At 40.6% G+C, this 19213-nt stretch overlaps 2 protein-coding genes across 3 annotated transcripts; both read left to right on the top strand.

The window, feature by feature from the left end:
• Window positions 1–2144: 2144 nt before the first annotated feature.
• On the top strand, window positions 2145–6663 carry mettl2a (methyltransferase like 2A). Its single transcript, XM_017429445.3, has 9 exons — window positions 2145–2315; window positions 2833–2921; window positions 3042–3310; window positions 4212–4261; window positions 4342–4402; window positions 4487–4626; window positions 4726–4832; window positions 5327–5392; window positions 5494–6663. Exons 1-9 carry the CDS (start codon window positions 2164–2166, stop codon window positions 5631–5633), a joined length of 1074 nt encoding a protein of 357 aa, XP_017284934.1. The 5' UTR covers window positions 2145–2163; the 3' UTR covers window positions 5634–6663.
• Window positions 6664–6859: 196 nt separating this feature from the next.
• Window positions 6860–18871, top strand: tlk2 (tousled-like kinase 2). 2 transcript variants are annotated; one of them, XM_017429506.3, is made up of 21 exons: window positions 6860–7562; window positions 8578–8660; window positions 10125–10202; window positions 10299–10368; window positions 10459–10502; window positions 10703–10801; window positions 11509–11610; window positions 11832–11924; window positions 12112–12222; window positions 12333–12469; window positions 12638–12790; window positions 12894–12960; window positions 13068–13165; window positions 13798–13879; window positions 14328–14419; window positions 14545–14634; window positions 14751–14920; window positions 15804–15942; window positions 16555–16666; window positions 17439–17546; window positions 17630–18871. In XM_017429506.3, exons 2-21 carry the CDS (start codon window positions 8580–8582, stop codon window positions 17801–17803), a joined length of 2100 nt encoding a protein of 699 aa, XP_017284995.1. In that variant the 5' UTR covers window positions 6860–7562; window positions 8578–8579; the 3' UTR covers window positions 17804–18871. The 2 variants fall into 2 exon arrangements, with proteins under 2 accessions (XP_017284995.1, XP_017284996.1); XM_017429507.3 differs by lacking the exon at window positions 10703–10801 and having other exon boundaries at window positions 6861–7562.
• Window positions 18872–19213: the final 342 nt, after the last annotated feature.

Genomic DNA, 19213 nt, shown 5'->3' with positions numbered 1-19213 from the left:
TTCTTGGGACATGAAAATGGGAGATAAAACTGAAATGTGGTGTTACTGTTCTCAGGATGTGATCTGCACTTTCACTGATATTTCACTGTCACGCTGTTTTAAAAACACTTACTGAAAAAAAACAAACGACAACAAAAATCTGTGTTTAAATCTGACATCACATACATCTGAGTGAATGTTATTTTTATTTTTTTATTGAAAATGTCAGATCTGCTTTTGGCCTGTAAGATAAAACACCAGCTGCTGTTTGAGGTGAATATTTCACATCCAAAGCAACGTCTGACTACAGGAACTCTTTGACTCTGCGTGTTTCTCAAGTTCTGACAGATCAAATGTCCTGATGTTTAATTAGCTTTGAATGAAAATGTTAATAAATGTTTTTGATTGCCTTTTTAGCAGAAGACTGAGTGCCTTCCAGCTTCATTTACTCTCATGAGAAACTGTTAGACGTGCTGAAAGTACAGACACGTTTATTAGATTTTTCTGCAGAATAACTTTTAAATATAATTTATATTCTCAAGTTAGCTACAGACACCTGTTAACTGAAGCCATTTCCTGTTGTGTGACCACATGTACTAATTTAATCTGTTCACAACACATGCATGTGGCTTTAAGGGTGTTAAATCTACTTCATATCAGGCAGTTAGTATTTCCTTTTCTAAAAACAACATACCACTTCCTTTAAGTATTGTGATAAGCTGGAGGAAGTGCAACGAATACGATGTGTGCAGCTTGTCCCCTAATACTGCTGGCTAGACATTAACAAGATATTCAGCTTTTCTGAACTTTTGCACAGTTTGTTTTAAATAAGTATAAGAAATCTGAAGGATATCTTCATGATTGTTTTGTATTTACAGTACAAAAAAGGTGCAAGAGTAAATTCTACTAGTAGATCTCATCATTTTTTGTTTGAAGCTATTCAAAGCTTTGAATATAATCAGTTTAAATCTGGTGGTAAATCTTTTCCTCTGAATTAAAAATAAAAACAAACTTTTGGTCTAAGAAGCTGATAAATGCTTTAAACTAAAAGATGCTCCGCTGCGGACAATTATGCATTCAACCAAAATTGAATAATTGGTTTAAACAATATATTTAAAGAAAAACTCAAAATAAGAGCTTTTTTCTTGTATCAGAATACACTTTCCTGCACAATCAAATCTGCATATTTCATCATTTAGCTGCTTTTCACTGATGTGACAAATAATCCCAATATGTGTCTCCCTCTAGTGTTCAAACACTTCAGTCTGGATTAAAGTTTAACAAGTGGTTGGAGATTATTCTGATTGTTTGCTCAGTACAAGGAACTAGACCTTATCATGAAATAAAAATACTCTTTTTTTTTTGTTACATGAGTAAATAACCTAACAGTACAAAAAAAAAGAATATCACAGCAGAATTTTATTTAGGTTTAAAAGCCTGACTAAAGACTGACTATCTAAAATTTAAAATAATTTAAAAAATATAAATATACATTTTTATTATTATGTCTTGAGTTTGACAGATTCAAAATATTTCTGTATTATTTTGATTTTTGGTCATATTGTATATATATAAAAAAATATTCTCTGTCATAATGATAGAAATCATTACATATATGGTGTTTATTTGATTCAGACTGACATTAAATTTTTTTAAAAAAATTACACTGTAAATATACATTAAATGAAAGCATGCAGATTTGTTTTTTTTTTAATATAAAATAAGGATTTTTGTTTCAATTTCCTGTTGTTAATAAGAATTTAAAAATTTACAGTGTGTTTTTGAGAAGCCCGTTTCTGAAACTGTTTTTATTTCTCAGACTGGGACAGAAATCTGCTTCAACAAACCAAACTTTTACTGTTTTTAAAAAGAAAGTTGTTGTTTTTTATTACCTGTTTACATCTAAATCCTGCCATATTTATTGAACAATTAGCCCTATGTTCTATTTTGTCTTATTTTTTATAATTTTAACGACCGAAAGTACATTAATATGTCTGAAATAATCAATGTATACGTCCAAAATGCTGTCTGTAAAATACTCTAAATAAAAGTCTCAGTGTGGCAGGTCATACTGTATGTAAACATTTGTAAACGTTTCAGTCGTTACGGGTTGATGTTTTCCGCGCGTCCCTGAACGCATCGCTCCTAAAGCTCCGCCCCTCGCCGCGTCGCGTCACATCCATCATGGCGGCGCCCCGTGCCGCGGACGGAGTGGATGGAAGCGGCGGTGAAACCGGTCTGATTCTGTCAAATTCACCCACAGGGGACCCGAAGAGACCTCAGTTCGGGACTCGGTTCCTCACAGACCCGCGGCAGGTCTTCCAGCACAACGCCTGGTCGGTACCAGAGACCAGAACCGGGACGGAGACGTTCCGGACCGGATATTAGCCTCCAGTTCTTAGGCTCCAGCTGCTAACTTAACTTTTCAAAACCTCAATTCTTTCAAATATAACAATTTGGAACTCTATATTACCCTGTAGCTATATGTTGTCATTGAATAATTTATTTTATATTTATTTATTAACTTTATTTTGGGTATTAGACAAAGTGTCAGCTAATAAAATATAGTTTTTTATGTTTTAATAATTGATTAGTTGATCATTTGCCCTACAGCTCTAAGTGCTGGGTCAAATTTGTATCCTAATATCACAAATATGAATAAAAATTGTTAAAGCCTAGCATGATAGAGTTCACTTTAATTTATTTTGTAGATTGTTTACAAATGCTCATGTCAGCGGGGTGGGAAAATTACCACAATAAAACGTTTATGTTCAGGTATTTCAGGACTGCCAAGCATTTCTGCACTGTTATTGGCTTTGTTCACTCTGGATAAGAGTGTCATGTTGTCACCAGGGACAATGTGGAGTGGACTGATGAGCAAGAAGAAGCTGCAAAGAAGAAAGTGTCAGAAAACAATCAGCCTCTACCTCCAGAGAAACAAGGTTGGGTTATAGCTCTGTGCACTCGGCTCAAAATATGACATTTAAAAGAAAAAGTGTGACGATCAGGAGGATATCGTCCATGCTGCATGGTAACTTCCATCTTTCTTTTCTTTCTTCCAGAGGAATACGACAGCCGGGCCAGTGAATACTGGAACGAGTTCTACACGATACACGAGAATCGGTTCTTCAAAGACCGTCACTGGCTCTTCACAGAGTTCCCGGAGTTGGCTCCAAGGTGTCACCTGAACCACGAATCGCAGCCGAGCGTCTCGGGCGCAGACGGCTGCCGTCGGAACGGTCCTGATCCAGAACAACGCGGGGAATCTGCAGTTTCGTCTCCAGACGGCTGTGACTTTCCTGGTTCCTCTGCCACGTATCGCATTTTAGAGGTTAGACACCATTATGGAAGCAAGTCAGTGTTATTATGTTTTCTTATGGTTTTTTTGCATGTGTCTGTTAGCAAAATTTCTCACGAATCACTGAACAAGTTTTAACGAAACTGTCAGAAATGAATCCTTGGATGTACATTTGCAACCAACACAATATGAGATGGCTGCCAAAGTCAACCTTACAGTACACAAAAATGTAAATTTTGTTGATTTTGAGCTACAGTTTGACGTGGTAGTGGCTGAGAGTCATGACCAACATGTGCCATTTTCGAGGCTTGACCATAATGATTACACTGGTGTTAAAGGCAGCAGGTGATATATAGTCCTTCAAGGAATGCTAGGCCTTTAATTTGAATTTAAAAATAAATTGAGGAAATACTGAACAGATTTTAGTTAACGTAAACCTGTTTATAAAAATGTATTAACATGAGCCGATTGTTATTAGATGCTAACTAACGAGTGGATAAAACCATCTGCCTTATTAATATCTCACGTGCAAGGTGACAAATATCCAGTTTTATATGTTGTAAAAACATTTTTGGAACACGGTTATCAGGGTGCACTAAAAATGAGTCTATAAATGTTTTTACAGATATATTTTTAGAATTTTCATAAGCTGTTCAGCCTTTATGACTTCACTGAAGAATATAAACACAAGTCTAAAACTAATTTGTGGTTCGCTTGTCTGTTTTGTTTTTATTTCTTCCTCTTTTTGTTGCGTACATGTAGATCTCATTATCATTTATATATAAAACATGTTAACAGTCGTTAAGACATGTTGCCATTTACGCATCTGGAAAGTTAGATTTTCTTGAAACGGTTTCCTCGCGTGTTTCGGGAGGTGATGATGTCTGAAATACTGTAGTAATAATTTGTGTATGAACTGATCTGCTCTGTACAGGTTGGCTGCGGTGTAGGAAACACAGTTTTCCCCATACTGAAGACCAACAAGTAAGGACGCACAGAGCGCTGATATTTCTTGGTTTCGGGACATCTTTTCTGAAGTCTAACTGCAGCTTTGCTTGTCGCAGTGATCCGGGGCTCTTCATTTACTGCTGTGATTTCTCCGGGACTGCCGTGGAGTTAGTAAAGGTTTGGAGTCGTAAAAGAACAGATCGCTCAGACCTAAAGGCTTGTGAGCTAACTAACGAAAAATTAACATTTCTCCTCGTTCAGACTAATCCAGAATACGACTCCCAGCGCTGCTTTGCCTTTGTTCATGACTTGAGTGACGCGGAAGCCAATTACCCCGTCCCCGATGGAACCCTAGATGTTATAGTGTTAATCTTTGTGCTATCAGCGCTGCATCCGGACAAGTATGAGCTTATTTTTTCGCCTTATTTCAGCTTTTTTTACTCTTAGCACGAGCAGTTATTGACGGTGCTCCTTGTATAAAAGCGTTCCCTTTGTTTCAGGATGCGTGCGTCCATCAGTCGATTAGCACGCCTGCTGAAACCAGGAGGGGTGATGCTGCTCAGGGACTACGGGCGTTATGATATGGCACAGCTACGCTTCAAGAAGGGTTAGTCAGGCTGAAATCCAGCCAGAATCCAGGCTCAAAAATATACTTAGATTTGTTCATTTGAAGCAGAGAGTTTATATTGAATTATTCTAAAGATTACTTTTAAAAACATCCATCTGTTACCATTTAAAGACAGACAAAGAATATTCATGACTGTACTTAATTAGAGAAACTTCATTTTTTTGCTAAAATGCAGTGTGAACGCTGAATGGCTGCTGGAATTTTCCGAAGAAGCCAAAACTGAGTTGTTATAGCTAAAAGAGGCAGAACACTAAATCCCACAAGTAGCAAAAGGATAGCTAAAAGTTCAAAGTAAAATGGTAGCTAGAAGCTAAAAATAGGAATGCTGAGTCAGAGTGATTAATTTAATAGTATGAAGCTTGTTAGGACAATGTTTTTGGCGCCACAAGTTAAAAAGGCAACACATGATGAATATATGCAGGTTTTATTAATGTTTGCAGTCATTTGTTGAAAATGATGTTTTGATTTTTCAGGAAGGTGTCTCTCAGAAAACTTTTACGTCCGAGGAGATGGAACACGAGTATATTTCTTTACTCAGGGTAACTATTATAATTTAAGTCTTTTTTTTTTTTTTTTTTTAGCAAACTCATCCTCTGATTGTGCACATGAACATGCTTCTGTGGCTGTTTTCTTATTTCAGATGAGCTTCACGAGCTGTTTGCTGAGGCTGGGCTAGAAAAGGTGCAGAACCTCGTGGACAGACGGCTGCAGGTGAACCGAGGGAAGCAGCTCACCATGTACAGGGTGTGGATCCAGTGCAAGTACCGCAAAGCTTCATGAGACACGACGCAGAACCAGGAACGGAAACCCACCCCGTCGAACTTTCAACTGAAACTAGGAGCCGAACTCAAGGAGCCTTTTCCAGAGGAAAGATGAAACTCAAAAGACAGATTGAATAATGAGAACAAGATACGGCTGCCGTAATGTGGACTGACTTGTTTTAGTCAGGTGTCCTGGTGGAGATTAAATCTCGGCACCAGAAAAGTGTTTTGTCGCCCGCCGCCAAAGGCCATATTGTTTTTACCCGTGTCTGTGTGTTGTTTGTTTAAACTCCAACTTTCGGAGTCAGCCCAAGTCAAGATGGCTGCCACAGCTTTGCAGCCTCATCAAAATCCTAAATGGCTGTAGCTCAGTCGGTTTTGCAGGCATTGAGCTGAACTTTGGTGTGGTAGTAGCTGAGAGTCATTCCCAACTCGTGCTAACTGACTGGACTCAACTATAGGGAGTCAGCTCTGCCTGTCGATACAAGATCTCAGCTAATACACTTTAATCAACACAAAAATGGCTCTAATTCGGTTAATTTTACAGATGTTGTAGTCAAAGTTGGTGTGGTAGTGTCTGAGAGTCATTCCCAAAACATACTTTGAGCACTGCACATTGTGTTTTATCTTTTACTCAAAACTCAGCAAAATAGCTCGTGAACCGCTGGGCAGATTTTTAGTGAAACTCTCACAGTAATAACTGGATGAACATCTACAACTCGTTAACACAATTCAAGATGGCTGACACACAGAAATGGCTATAACTCAATCAGTTGTACAGATGTTGAACTAAAACTTGGTGCGATAGTAGCTGAGAGTCATCCTGAACGCATGCTTCAAGCGCTAGCAGATCAGGTGACATTTCGTGAGACGTTTTCAGTTCAAAACCCTGGCGGCGGGCGATATGCATTCCTGCAAAGAAAGATTTGGTCATTTTAAATCTGCATCTCTTTTTGTTTCCCCTCAATAAAGTGCATGTGTTTTCAAATGCAATGACCATTTTGTACTTTGTGGAAGGGGTGGGAAATAAAAAAACAATATGTAGTAAAGTTTAGATGTCTTGAAAAGTCTGCTAACAGTTTGAGTTTGTGTGATTAAAGATGTAGTTGTGCAGTTCATTGCAGTGTGTGGGTGTGAACATCACTGGAATGGCAACTTTTTAATTATCCATCATCTGTAGTGGCTGTGTGTGTGGAGGGGGGGGGGGGGGGGGGGGGGTGTTATTGTGCCGAGAGGGATTTGCGATTGGTCCAGACAACAGATTCGGGGCAGGCGTGGACCGAAAGGAAGGTGAAATTACTTTAACGATCTCACGAGAAAATATGAGATTTTACTGATTATTGTTTACATTGCAAAAAAAAAACATGAGAACAGGAGCGAATTGATCCGGATTCAGCTGAAACGCTTCCGAAAACAGATTCTTTACCCCCCTCTCTCTCTCCCTTTCTGCAGCTCGGAAGGAAGCTGCAGCCGAACTTTGTTTTGATCGAGGTTGTAATACTGGACCCTAAATTCATCGCACCACCGGGGGAGATAAATATAGGGGGGTGGGGGGTGTCACTAACGCTGGCTCAAAAAAAAGACATTATTTATACCTGCTGGAAAGAAAACCCGCAGATTCTCCAGGGTCGCCATTGTGTGGGGCGAGATACCAAGCTAAAGCAACGGGTATGGTCCTCGGAAGGAGGGATGCGATGGGGATCCCCGCCTAAGGAGCACAGAAAGGCGGGTTTGGGATACCCGGAGTTGCCGAGGCCTCCGCGGGAATCCTCCGTTCGCCCCCTCCGAAGCTACGCGGCGCGCGTCCGGCTGACAACCAGCACGCGAGGGACGAGGCTGTGGATGCGGCCTAGCCTGGGAGGGTCTGCCGAGCACCGGTGAAACAACAAACGGGAGACGGTTCGTGGGGGTCAGCGGCTCCAGGGGACCGAGAGGATCCTAATCTACAGTGAGTGTCCGGATGGGCTGTCGAACAAAGGAATTATTTCTGCTAACAGCGAGTCCAATTGTCGTGGCACGAGCACTGAGAAGAAGATGCTTCTTTTGGGGGGTTATCGTTAGCTTGTGGGACACCTATTAACGCCTAACAGTTTACATCTTCGTGTGGTAATTGTTTTTTTTTTCCTCTCACTGTCTATATAATGTCTCGTTTGTGTCAACATTAGTCAGCATTTTCCTTGTTTTGTTGAGTTAGCTCGTTTTTTTTTTTTTAACCGTTAGCTTCCAAACTGCTAAGTGATGGTAGGCTTGTTAGCTCATCTATCACACCGATCCTCTCGTGTTTTTAATCAATACGTTGCACTTTTAAACGCCGAGCCGCATGTTTACGTGTGAAGTTAAGGTCTATAATGTGTATATTTTAAAAAGAAATATATACATCCTCTCCCAGTTGCGCTACTGTTTTATTTAATGAATGCAAACCATAGGGTTATAGGCACTGTAGCCAGTTTTTTTTTTTGTTTTTTTGGGCGTGTAATTTAAACCTTCACCAGGCCAGTGAACTGGGTACTTATTGTCTGTTGTGGCCTTTTCCATTGCTGTGAGTGTTCCTTGGCAGTTCCTCCATTAGTGACCTTTTATAACAACAACGCCATGTAACTTAGGCCTGTCATGTCAAGGCGTTATCAAGTGATGCCATAATTTTCCAAGCAGTGACTCTATACATCTGGCCTGTGTCTGTGGATGCAAACCTCATGTTTGTCATTGCTTGCAGTTGACCACTCTGTTCTGTAGGTTCCTTACTGAATAACCCTTGTTGTATGGCTTGCTCTTGGTTGATATGATAGTGTAAAACACTGCCAAGCTTATTGATGACTCAGAACAGGAATTTTCCACATCCATATGGCTAAAAACAGCCATGACTCATCACAACCGATGCCTTTTTGAAGCGGTGATCCCTCACTGCCATCTGAATATTCCAGTCTCTTCGACACCTTCCTTAATCTATGCTCTTGTCTCTGCAGCCATGATGGAAGAACTGCACAGCCTGGACCCCCGACGGCAAGAGCTGTTGGAGGCTCGCTTTACCGGAGTTGGAGTGGCTAAGGTTTGTGTTACAGCAGATGTCGCAAAGGTTGATCGAGGGAACGCTTTCTTATCGAAGCGCTCCTAATCAGGGGTTTTAATTGTTTCATGTTATTGCAAATCTCCTCCCTTTTTCTTTGTCTCACTTCACTTCAGTATATTTCTGTTTTTCAGCCTGTACCAGTTTGGGCTCACTCCTTTCCTTTGTCTGTCTCTGGAGAATGTTGAGCCGTGTCTGTGTTTTTTGGCTGGTGTGACATGGCATCTCTCCCTGGCTCATGATGTAGTGGCTGTATATGCAAGTGGCGATGCCTGCCAAAAAGGCCACAGACAGGACGGAGTTGGTAAGGGGGGAGAGGAGTGAAGGCAGAGGAGGAATGCGGAAATAGTTCTTGACCAGGTATAAGTGGAGGCTGTTCCTTTTTTCTTCCCCCCTTCCACCCTCTGTCTTACTACATGGATGGAGTTGTCTTAGTGGAAAGGTGATCTTGGATCAGTTAGGGAGCCAGAGTTGGTGCCAGGAGTGGGCCCTGTGCCAGCCATAGGCAGAACTGAGCCCAGAGCGTGGCATGGCTTCTGCCGCAGAGAAAATGGCGGCACTCGCTAAGGGATTACACCACAGTTGCCCTGTATGACAAGAGATTCAATGTCGGTGTGAGGGGAGCGGGTGAGAGTGAAGTTTGTTAGTAAAAGGTCGTGAAGATGTACGGCTTGGTGGTCTGAAAAGTCACAGAGTACTATAGTTTTTCCTTTCTTGACCTTGGATAGCCCTATGGCGCTGATGCTCTCTGTGTCATCACTCAGCCGGTATAAAGGATAATTATTACCCTTTGAGAACGAGGGATAGAGCACCTTTTGATAATGCAACAGAAGGGGCTGCAAATAGTTGCAAAGTGCATTTCCTTTAGAACAAACAGCCAAGGTATTTTTTTTGGTGGAGATGACTGGTTTAAAAGAAGCTTTAGTTTTTAGATCAAAAAGCACATTTTTTCCTTTTTTTTTGCTGGCTTCTTGAGAGCAAAAAAAAGAAATGATTAAGACTGGGACAAATGGAGGAAAAATGGATGGCATTATCTAAAGGTGACAGATAGAGAGAGGAATACATCCTCAGCAGCTTTCCTAATGTTCAGCCATTTTAGGAGGGTTCAGTGAGAGAGAGCTCTGGTGTGCTCTGAATGACTAAGTGTCTCTTCCTGATTGGACAGTGCCTGCTGAATTCTGATGTGAATCATTTGATTGACAGGCATCACCTAGGGAACCAGCATTAGTACTGATGGAGGTCTACATTCAGTGAGCATTTAATAGCAATTATATTTATCTAAACATCTCCATCTTCTTGCTTTCTTGCCACTTTTACCCAGTTTTTTTCTTTTGCTGTTTTCTCCCAACTGCTTTCATTTGAAACTACCGGTACTGTTACACTTGTGCACTTATCTTTAATCTCTGAGGTGTTTTTTTGTGATTAATCGCTCTCTTATTTTATCAGGGCTCGGGTCAGAGTCAAAACGAGTCATCCAACCAAAGTCTGTGCAGTGTGGGCTCCCTTAGCGACAAAGAGCTCGAGGTTGGTCTCCTTCATGTATTAGCAAGATTTATTTGTGCTGGCAATCTCTCTGTCACCTCATTAGCTTATGGTTGATTCACGCCGGTTTTCTTACAGACTCCAGAGAAAAAGGCTAACGACCAGAGAGTGAGAAAACGCAAAGCGGACCACTTTGACAGTAGCCAAGGTAAGATTGTCCCTCTGCTCTGCTCGGAGTGTTTCATCTTTGTCTTTCTTATTTCCCCTTCTTCTAAACTCCCTGCTTCTCTTTTTCCAGGCAAAGCAGGAGCACGGGGACATAAAATTAGTGATTATTTTGAGGTATGTAACTGAAATATCTTTCGTTTTTTCGTCACATTATGTGTAGCACAACGCTCATGTCTTCTGAAATGCTTTAGTATATAACACTTCATACTTTCTAACCCGTTCCTTCTGCTGTTTTTCTGTTTTGTTTCCCCCATTTATTTGTTTATTTATTTTTATTTGTCACTTCTTCCTCCTGATCTGTCTTCGTCTGTCAGTTTGCGGGAGGTAGCGGTCCTGGTACCAGCCCTGCCAGGGGAATTCCACCAGTGGTCCGCTCTTCCCCACAACACTCTCTGTCCAATCCTCCTGTCACGGTGAGCGTGTTTGCTCTGCGGTGTTTTTCATGCCTTTTTTATCCTTCAACACTCTCTCAACATTCTTCTTTTTAACACCGACCACTAAGTGTTGTTTTTTTTTTTTGTTTGTTTTTACAAATGCGATGTGTCTGTTAGCATGGCACAGAGTTGGTGTGTTGTAGAGGAGATCCGGGTTGCAGTTATTCAGATTTATATCACTTTTAATATAATTACAATTCAAATATTTGTGATGCAAACACACTTACCCAGGCAGGCACATGCTGTGAACATATAGTTTTGTCGAACCTGTTGTAAATGCCTTTCATCTCTTTAACCAATAAAACATTACTCCGATCAGTTAACACAGCAGGGTCCAACTCTGGTCCTCAGAGGACACCATCATGCATGTTTAGTTGTTTCCTTGCTCCAACACACCTGCTTCAGGAGCTGAATTACCTCTTCAGCGTGTCCTCGAGTTCTGCAGAAGCCTATTAATCACCTGTTTATTTAAATCAGGTGTGTTGAAGCAGAGAAACATCTAAAATATGCAGGATAGTGGACCTCGAGGACCAGGATTAGACATCCCTGATTAGGATTTTCAGAATTTTGTTGAGAATGTAGCGCATACATCGTAGATTTGCATGCTTCTAATTTACTTTTGTCATTTTTTTTTATTTATGGCGTGCCTTTTAATGTCCTAATAAATAAACGTTTTTGCCTCTCAGGTGCAGCAAGGAAGTCCCTCGTCCGTCAGCTCGGCCAACACGGAGCACTCCTCGTGTTCAATGAAGCCAGCGTCTCTTCTCTTGCTCCACAAAGCTACACAGGTACTGGACACACGTTTCAAGGCTGGGTGCCTGTTTGTTTGATTCAGTTTAATATATTTAAAAACAGGTTTTTATGCAATTTGACTTACAAACCAAACAAATATATACATTAATCATTGTAATCTGGAATAAATTGTTAGGAAGGACTTTTTGTTTCACTAAATTTGACAGTGGTTCCGAATGATCCATCATTAACAAACACTTTTGTGCTCACTCTTTAGTCTGACCTTACTATAGAGAAACTAATAGCAATGGAGAACAACAAGAACTCTGACCTGGAGAAGAAGGAGGGCCGAATAGACGATTTGCTGCGGGTACTAATCTCTTTACATTTCATCTCTGCCGCTCTGCTTGCCTTTTTGTTTCACTGGTTTTCAGAATAATATGCTCACTGTTTTTCACTGAAGAGCTGACATGTTGGTTCTGTATCTGTAAGCACATTAAAAGGTAAAATTATATTTCACTTCACCGTTTCCTGTTGGTTTCCACGTTCTGCTCCAGGCAAACTGTGATCTCAGAAGACAAATTGATGAACAGCAGAAGATGCTGGAGCGATACAAAGAACGGTTAAATAAATGCGTGACCATGTCCAAGAAGCTGCTTATCGAAAAAGTATGTTAATCTTGTTAAGCTTTAATGTTTTTAGGGTGTTGTTCAGATTGTGTGGCTTTTTTGTCTTGTTGGTTAATCAAGTTTGACTTGTGCCTCTGTCTGTTTCTCAGTCCAAACAGGAAAAGATGGCGTGTCGCGATAAAAGTATGCAGGATAGGCTTCGGCTGGGTCACTTTACCACTGTAAGGCATGGAGCATCTTTCACTGAGCAGTGGACGGATGGATATGCATTTCAAAACCTTATCAAGTGAGGGGTTTGATGTTTTTAAGCCTGATTTTTATCATTTAGGAGTCAAACCACACTTCCGTTTCTGACATTTTGAGTAACGCCAGCTCCTCAGATTTGGGAGTGAGAAAGCTTGCAGTAAACCCTACGCGAACCGCATCGGTCACTGATGTACTTTTCGGTTTCCAGACAACAAGAGAGGATCAACTCTCAACGAGAGGACATTGAAAGGCAGAGGAAGCTTCTGGCCAAACGCAAGCCACCTTCTATGGCCCAGACTCCACCGCCGAGCCTGGAGCAAAACAAGCGCAAAAGCAAGACCAACGGCACAGAAAGCGAAGCGTACGATACCACTTTTTATTAATCTTCTTTTTGACATCGGCTGTTTTTTCCTGCACACATGCATGTTGTAAGTTAGACTGAGATTTGTTCTGTTTTCTAACAGATTATCACAGGCAGAGTACCATGAACAGGAGGAAATCTTTAAACTCAGATTAGGATATCTTAAGAAGGTAATGCAACTTGTATTCATGGAAAACTCTTGATGTTTCCACACTGAACTGTGGTCTTTTGGGTAGTGTGTTTGTTGCAGCATCTGATTTAATATTATTTGTTGCAGGAGGAGGCAGAGATCCAGGCAGAACTGGAGAGATTGGAGCGAGTCCGGAACCTTCACATACGCGAGCTGAAAAGGATCCACAATGAAGATAATTCCCAGTATGATTTCATTACAAAAGTGGTTTCTTCAAGCTGATTATATGATGCAACTGTGCTGTCATACATGCTGTTATCATTCAGGCTTGATAAATATAATGGATTTATAAATTTGCTTGTTAATTGTGATACTTTTGTGCAGTTTGTCTTGGCACCTATAAAATAATTATTTGATGGAGAACTTATAAAGATACTTTTTGTCAAAATATAAGGTAATACCAGTTGATATGAGCAATAGCATGGAAGTTTTGCCATTTCACATTTAAAATCCAAAGTATTTCTCATTTTCAGTCAACCCTTCTAGTTTAAAATGATCAAATTTAGTTTTCAGCTTTCTAAACGTTTGTGTTGATCTAGGATTTCGTCCCTGATGTTTCTAATATGTGGCCCTGTCTGCCTGTCGGTGCGAATACTTTTGTTCAGGCACGTTTGGCTCCGTAACGGATAATGTAATGTTTCTTGAGCCAACTTGGTAAAGTTACTGTTGTAATCGAGGTGCCTATTCAAGCATGAAACTGTCTCCAAAAATAGCTGTCAAGGGAACAGAAAGGCGTGCACAAATGAAAGTGACTTCTTGTCCTTTTTTTTTGTTTCTGTGCTCTAATTACTCTTCTCCTTTTTCTCCTCCTCTGTAGATTTAAAGATCACCCTACGCTAAATGACAGATATCTGCTACTCCATTTGCTTGGGCGGGGGGGTTTCAGTGAAGTGTACAAGGTGAGAATAAGTGGAGAAACACTTTTTAATAAGTGATATGTAGACATGTGAGCTAGATTGTTTCTCAGCCATTTCTTTTTTTTATTATTTCTTATCCAATAAATTGTATTGCAATATTAGTTTTATGGCATAAAAATGAAATACAACATTTGTTGTTGCTTTAAAATGTCAGTGATTGTGATGTCTAACTGCTGACAGTGGGCCATCTTGTTTCTTAAAGTAACTGTAGTGTCTGTGCATTCTTTACTAGTATTATGTGACGTTGACTTTAACATTTTGAGGTAAATCACTGAGCCACAAAGTCAGTGTTCCAAGAATCTGCTGTCACTGCAGTAAAAATGATTAATGAACACAAGCCAATTTATGTGAGGCAAGAGGCTTGCTTCAGCTAAAAACCAAACAATGCCGTATGCAGTTTCTATCTAACCGGAGACCTTTTATTCTTCAGGCCTTTGACTTAACGGAGCAAAGGTATGTCGCAGTTAAAATCCACCAGTTGAACAAGAACTGGAGGGACGAGAAGAAGGAAAATTATCACAAGTGAGTTTTTTTTTTTTTTTTTTACTTTAACATGATTTTTATCATGCTAGTGATTCTAACCTTTTTATTACATTTACTGTTTATAACTGAAATAGTGTGATTAAATGCGCCTTTTTTTTCCCCAGACATGCGTGCAGAGAATATAGAATCCATAAAGAGCTCGACCACCCACGAATAGTTAAACTCTATGACTACTTTTCACTTGACACTGACTCGTAAGTCATTCTAAAATATATGCCCCCCCCCATACAGAATTAAAAAAGGGTCTTTTTATTTATTTTATTCTGTTGATTTAAAGTACCAAACAGCGTTCCGGTTGTGTTTTGAGCAGGTTCTGCACAGTCCTGGAGTACTGTGAAGGGAACGACCTGGACTTCTACCTGAAGCAGCACAAACTCATGTCAGAGAAAGAGGGCCGCTCCATCATCATGCAGATTGTTAACGCCCTCAAGTACCTCAATGAGATCAGACCGCCCATCATCCACTACGACCTTAAACCCGGTGAGTCTTCCCTGCCTTCAGTGTTCTTCCACACTTCTGTGTTTTTCTTTACACGTTTGTTTGACTCAAATGTAACATTGTGAGGTTCATAGGCTGCATAACTCTTGTTATTACACTAGGACTCAACCCCATTTAAGATGGTTCCCACAGCTAAGCAACACAAAACTGGCTATGTCACAGATTCTGAGCTAAAATTTGGTTTGTTAGTAGCTGAGAGTCATTCCCAACACAGACTCCAGATACCAACAGATCGCACAAAACCTGTTTTTAAAATTTTGCTCCGAACTATTGGAGTCAACAGGGTCTTTTAGCAAAATATCTCCTGAATCACTGGACAGGTTTTAGTGAAACTCTCAGAAAGTAACCATTGGATGTTCATCTACAACTGATAAACTTCGGGATTCAACCCAAATCAAACGTAGCCAGCACAGCCAGCTGACACAAACGTTGCTATAACTCAGGGAATTTTCCAGACATTGAGCTGAAATCTGTAGTGGTAGCAGCTGGGAGTGATCCCTAACGCATCCTAAGATCTAACACATCTCATATGAAATGAAATGCATCCCTACAAGGAATACTAGGCCTTTAATTATACCCTGCTTTCTTTCTTTTCTCAAGGGGGACAGTTTTCTTTATTGTTTTTTACACAAATGCAACTTTTCTGCACAACTCTAATAATTACCTAGTTATTAACAAGTGGCTGAAGAGCAGTTGGTATTCAGTCACTATAACTAATAGGAGTGAGTGTATTAAACTAAATAATTGAGTGTTTTTTTTTCCTTGTCAGTGCTCTTTATTTTAAGATTCAGCGTAACTAACCAAGCCAGAACTGATGTGTTTGCCCAGATCAAATATAAAGTCAGCCTTTTCCTTTTGTCCTCAGGTAATATCCTGCTTGTGAACGGCACTGCCTGCGGGGAGATAAAGATCACAGACTTCGGCCTGTCCAAGATCATGGACGACGACAGCTACAACTCGGTGGACGGGATGGAGCTGACCTCACAGGGAGCAGGGACGTACTGGTACGGTTTGTGCCTGAACGGACACGCAGCGCGCCGTGACAAACCGAAAATAGTAGTTTTAATAATAGCTACAGTTCTGGAAGGTGACAGTAAGTTAATGTCAGAGAAAAGAGAGTCGTTCTGTGTGAATTATATTCTGAGCTGACAGAAGTGGTTCATTGAGCCCAAACACACACGTGTAACTGTTAGCATCAGTTCATAGCTGCTGATCGTAGCTAAAAGCTGATGACTCAGCAGACAGAAAGAAAATCAAGGTAAATCATAGAAACACTGAAGTTTCTTGTATTTGTTAATTGGATAGTTCCTTAACATTGGAATGGGAGATCAGTCTGCATTTCTGTTTTCGATTGTAAATATATGTCAGAGGCTTCATGCAATTATGGAGAAGATGCATAAAAATTTGACTTGTGGAGTTGTAATGTTTGAAAGGGGTCCTGTTGATCAGTCGGTTCTGTGAATATGATGTTTATTTATCTGTTGCTTGGTTCTCAAGGACCAACTGGTGCACACAGTCATTGATATCACTCTCACAGAGAAGGGTGAATGAAATAAATCGCACACAGTCTCGCAGTTTGAAAGGCTAAACATCCTAAAATGAATTGTTTCCTTCAGGTACCTTCCACCTGAGTGCTTTGTGGTCGGCAAGGAGCCGCCGAAAATCTCCAATAAGGTTGACGTTTGGTCTGTGGGAGTCATTTTCTACCAGTGTTTGTACGGCCGCAAGGTAGGAGACGGACCGCATCGACTCATGAGCAGTTCTGAACTTCTGTTGTTGAAAACAGCATAAAATAGTCATGAAATAAGCCACAAATGCAGCTATTATCAGAACAGAACACGTAGTTGTGTCTAAACTGATTACAGGGTTTCTACAGTTTTAATATTTTCCAGGTCTGGATAAGTTTGGAAAGAAGGAAAAGTATAGAAAAGCATTCGTGTTTCCAGACTTTAATTCCTAGCAAATTAATTTTCACATTTAAATTGATGTTTTTTAGAAAAAGAAAGAACTTTGTAACTATAATGTCCACATTTGATTCATCTATCAGGAAAACTCACCAAAGAAACAGTGAAAATAATTTGTTATAATATATTTCATGCTGTCCTGTGAAATGCAGCTGGGCTAACAAATTACACACAATATTTGCTCAAAACCTAAAATAAAACAGCATTGTTTAGAAGGAAATGTTTCTTACAGCCGTGAGTTATTATTCTGAGATGTTGTAAAGCTGCTAGAAAATAAAATATATTTCACTGAGGAGAAAAGACCTTAACATTGTTTAAATGTGCATACAGATGGTAAAACTGCATCAGTGTACAAGCTTGATAAATTACAGTTAATATATGCTTTTAAAATACTGGATAAATCTGTAAATTTGCGCGCAGGCTTTCAGTTTTTACCGTTGCACTTTTTTTTTACTTAGTTGTAACTTTGTCCCGGCTGTAGGGACGTGTTTCAGTAACACCACTTCTCCGTCTCTCGTCCTTTTTTTTTATTTTAGCCTTTTGGCCACAACCAGTCGCAGCAGGACATCCTGCAGGAGAACACGATTCTGAAGGCCACAGAAGTTCAGTTTCCCCCTAAACCTGTAGTCACACCTGAAGCTAAGGTACGAGACTTTTCATCACACGATGATAACATGGTTTAAAAATGAAACTTAACTACCTCACTGTTTCTTTTGTAACTCTCCAGGCCTTTATAAGGCGCTGTCTAGTCTACCGTAAAGAGGACCGCATCGACGTCCACCAGCTGGCCAGTGACCCCTTCCTAATGCCCCACATCCGCAAGTCGGTGGCTTCCTCGGGCACCTCCAGCATGGCCGTGGCCTCGACATCCAGCTCCTCCAACAACAGCGCCTCAAACTGAGCTCACACCTCTTAAATGACTGACTGAATCATTTGACGGGGTGGGGGGTGACGCTATACTGTCTCTTCCGTCCTAAAAGCATCCCACCTTGCCATGAAGAGCTCCAGGGGAACTGGTCAGACGGCAGCAAGGGGTTGGTGAGGAGTCATGGAAGGGTTGGGAAAGGAGTCGGCCTCCCTCCAGCCCTCTGATGTCCATCCACCCCAGTCCACCTGGCCTGCTTTCTCAGCAGAGTGGCATCGTTCTGGGGGTCAAAGCCCTGGAAGACTCACGCAGCAGAGGGGGTGGGGGCGAGTTTTGGCTCCGTGCTGGGGGTATTAAAAAAAAAAAAAAGGAAAAAAAAGTGGGGTTTTAGAGTTTCAGATTTTTCTGGTTAAAAGACAGAAACTACAATGAAGTATGGAAGTGCTCGGACAGATGGAAAAGGCCTCGAACCCATACGCTTTCTCACACATCCACCCGTGCATGAGCCATCCTGGTCCAAAGTAGTCAGAACCTCCCAAGCTCTCGAAAGTTTCGCTTGTTCTCATCGCCCTGAAGGTAAAGGAGACTGTGTCATCCAGCTCGCTGTGCTCAGAACCCGTTTAAATTCCACACTTTGTGATGAGGAGGGGGAGAAATTCTTCTCACCGACGGCCTCCCTCCCACATCCTCTCAAACTCCTGTGACCAAAGCTTTTAACTTCCAGCTGGTGGCAGTGTTCCACCTCAGTTTTTATAATGAATGGTTTTAGAGTCGTGCTACTTGACATGGAGTGGAAGCTGCTGAGGACTGACTCCCCGTTACAATTGTTTGTTTTTTTTTGTTTTTAGAGAAAAGAAATGTTCAATTTTAAAGAGTTCATGGAGAAAACTGTTGTGTTTTCAAGTTGCCTTTTAATTAGAATTGTTTTTGGTTGATCCCGCCCTCCTCCGTTTTCCATGAACACATATTTATTTAGGTATGTTTGAATTTATTTTTGGCCAATAAAATGCAAGGGACTGGTTTACCTAATAGTACTGTTCTGGGGGGGGGGATTGGGCCTTAGCAAAAAGTTGCATAAATCATTAAATACTATTGGTTAAAATATGTTTGTTGTTCTGGGATTCTGTGCGGCCGGATTTCCATTTTAGATTTCAGATGAAAAAGCTACTTGTAGAAGAAACAATGCGATCATTTCCTTTGTCCGTAAATCAGAAATAATCAGAAAAGGAGGAGCTGAAACTGATTAATAAAATTTTAAACGAGCAGAGCAGCTAAAAGCCATGAAACCGATGCTATTGGACCACGCAGCCTGGGTGGCTGCAAACTTTATTAAAGTTTAAAATCCTGTCAGCCCTGAAAGGGATGCATGTTTAAAGCAAAATAATCTTATATTGAGAAATAAGAAGTAGCTGTTTTGAATAAACCTTAAAAACAGGGTTATGCCCA

The sequence above is a fragment of the Kryptolebias marmoratus genome, linkage group LG12 (assembly GCF_001649575.2).
Source record: "Kryptolebias marmoratus isolate JLee-2015 linkage group LG12, ASM164957v2, whole genome shotgun sequence".
Classification (NCBI taxonomy): Eukaryota; Metazoa; Chordata; class Actinopteri; order Cyprinodontiformes; family Rivulidae; genus Kryptolebias; species Kryptolebias marmoratus.
Note: the sequence above shows the minus strand (reverse complement) of the source record. Positions and strands in the feature narration are given on the sequence as shown.

Bases quoted from the DNA above. Each gene is read 5' to 3' on its own strand.
- mettl2a (XM_017429445.3), top strand. From the start codon at position 2,164: ATGGCGGCGCCCCGTGCCGCGGACGGAGTGGATGGAAGCGGCGGTGAA. The intron at 3,311-4,211 runs GTTAGACACCAT...TGCTCTGTACAG, and splicing joins CCACGTATCGCATTTTAGAG to GTTGGCTGCGGTGTAGGAAA. The intron at 4,627-4,725 runs GTATGAGCTTAT...CCTTTGTTTCAG, and splicing joins TCAGCGCTGCATCCGGACAA to GATGCGTGCGTCCATCAGTC.
- tlk2 (XM_017429506.3), top strand. From the start codon at position 8,580: ATGATGGAAGAACTGCACAGCCTGGACCCCCGACGGCAAGAGCTGTTG. The intron at 10,369-10,458 runs GTAAGATTGTCC...CTCTTTTTCCAG, and splicing joins CCACTTTGACAGTAGCCAAG to GCAAAGCAGGAGCACGGGGA. The intron at 12,470-12,637 runs GTGAGGGGTTTG...TTCGGTTTCCAG, and splicing joins GCATTTCAAAACCTTATCAA to ACAACAAGAGAGGATCAACT.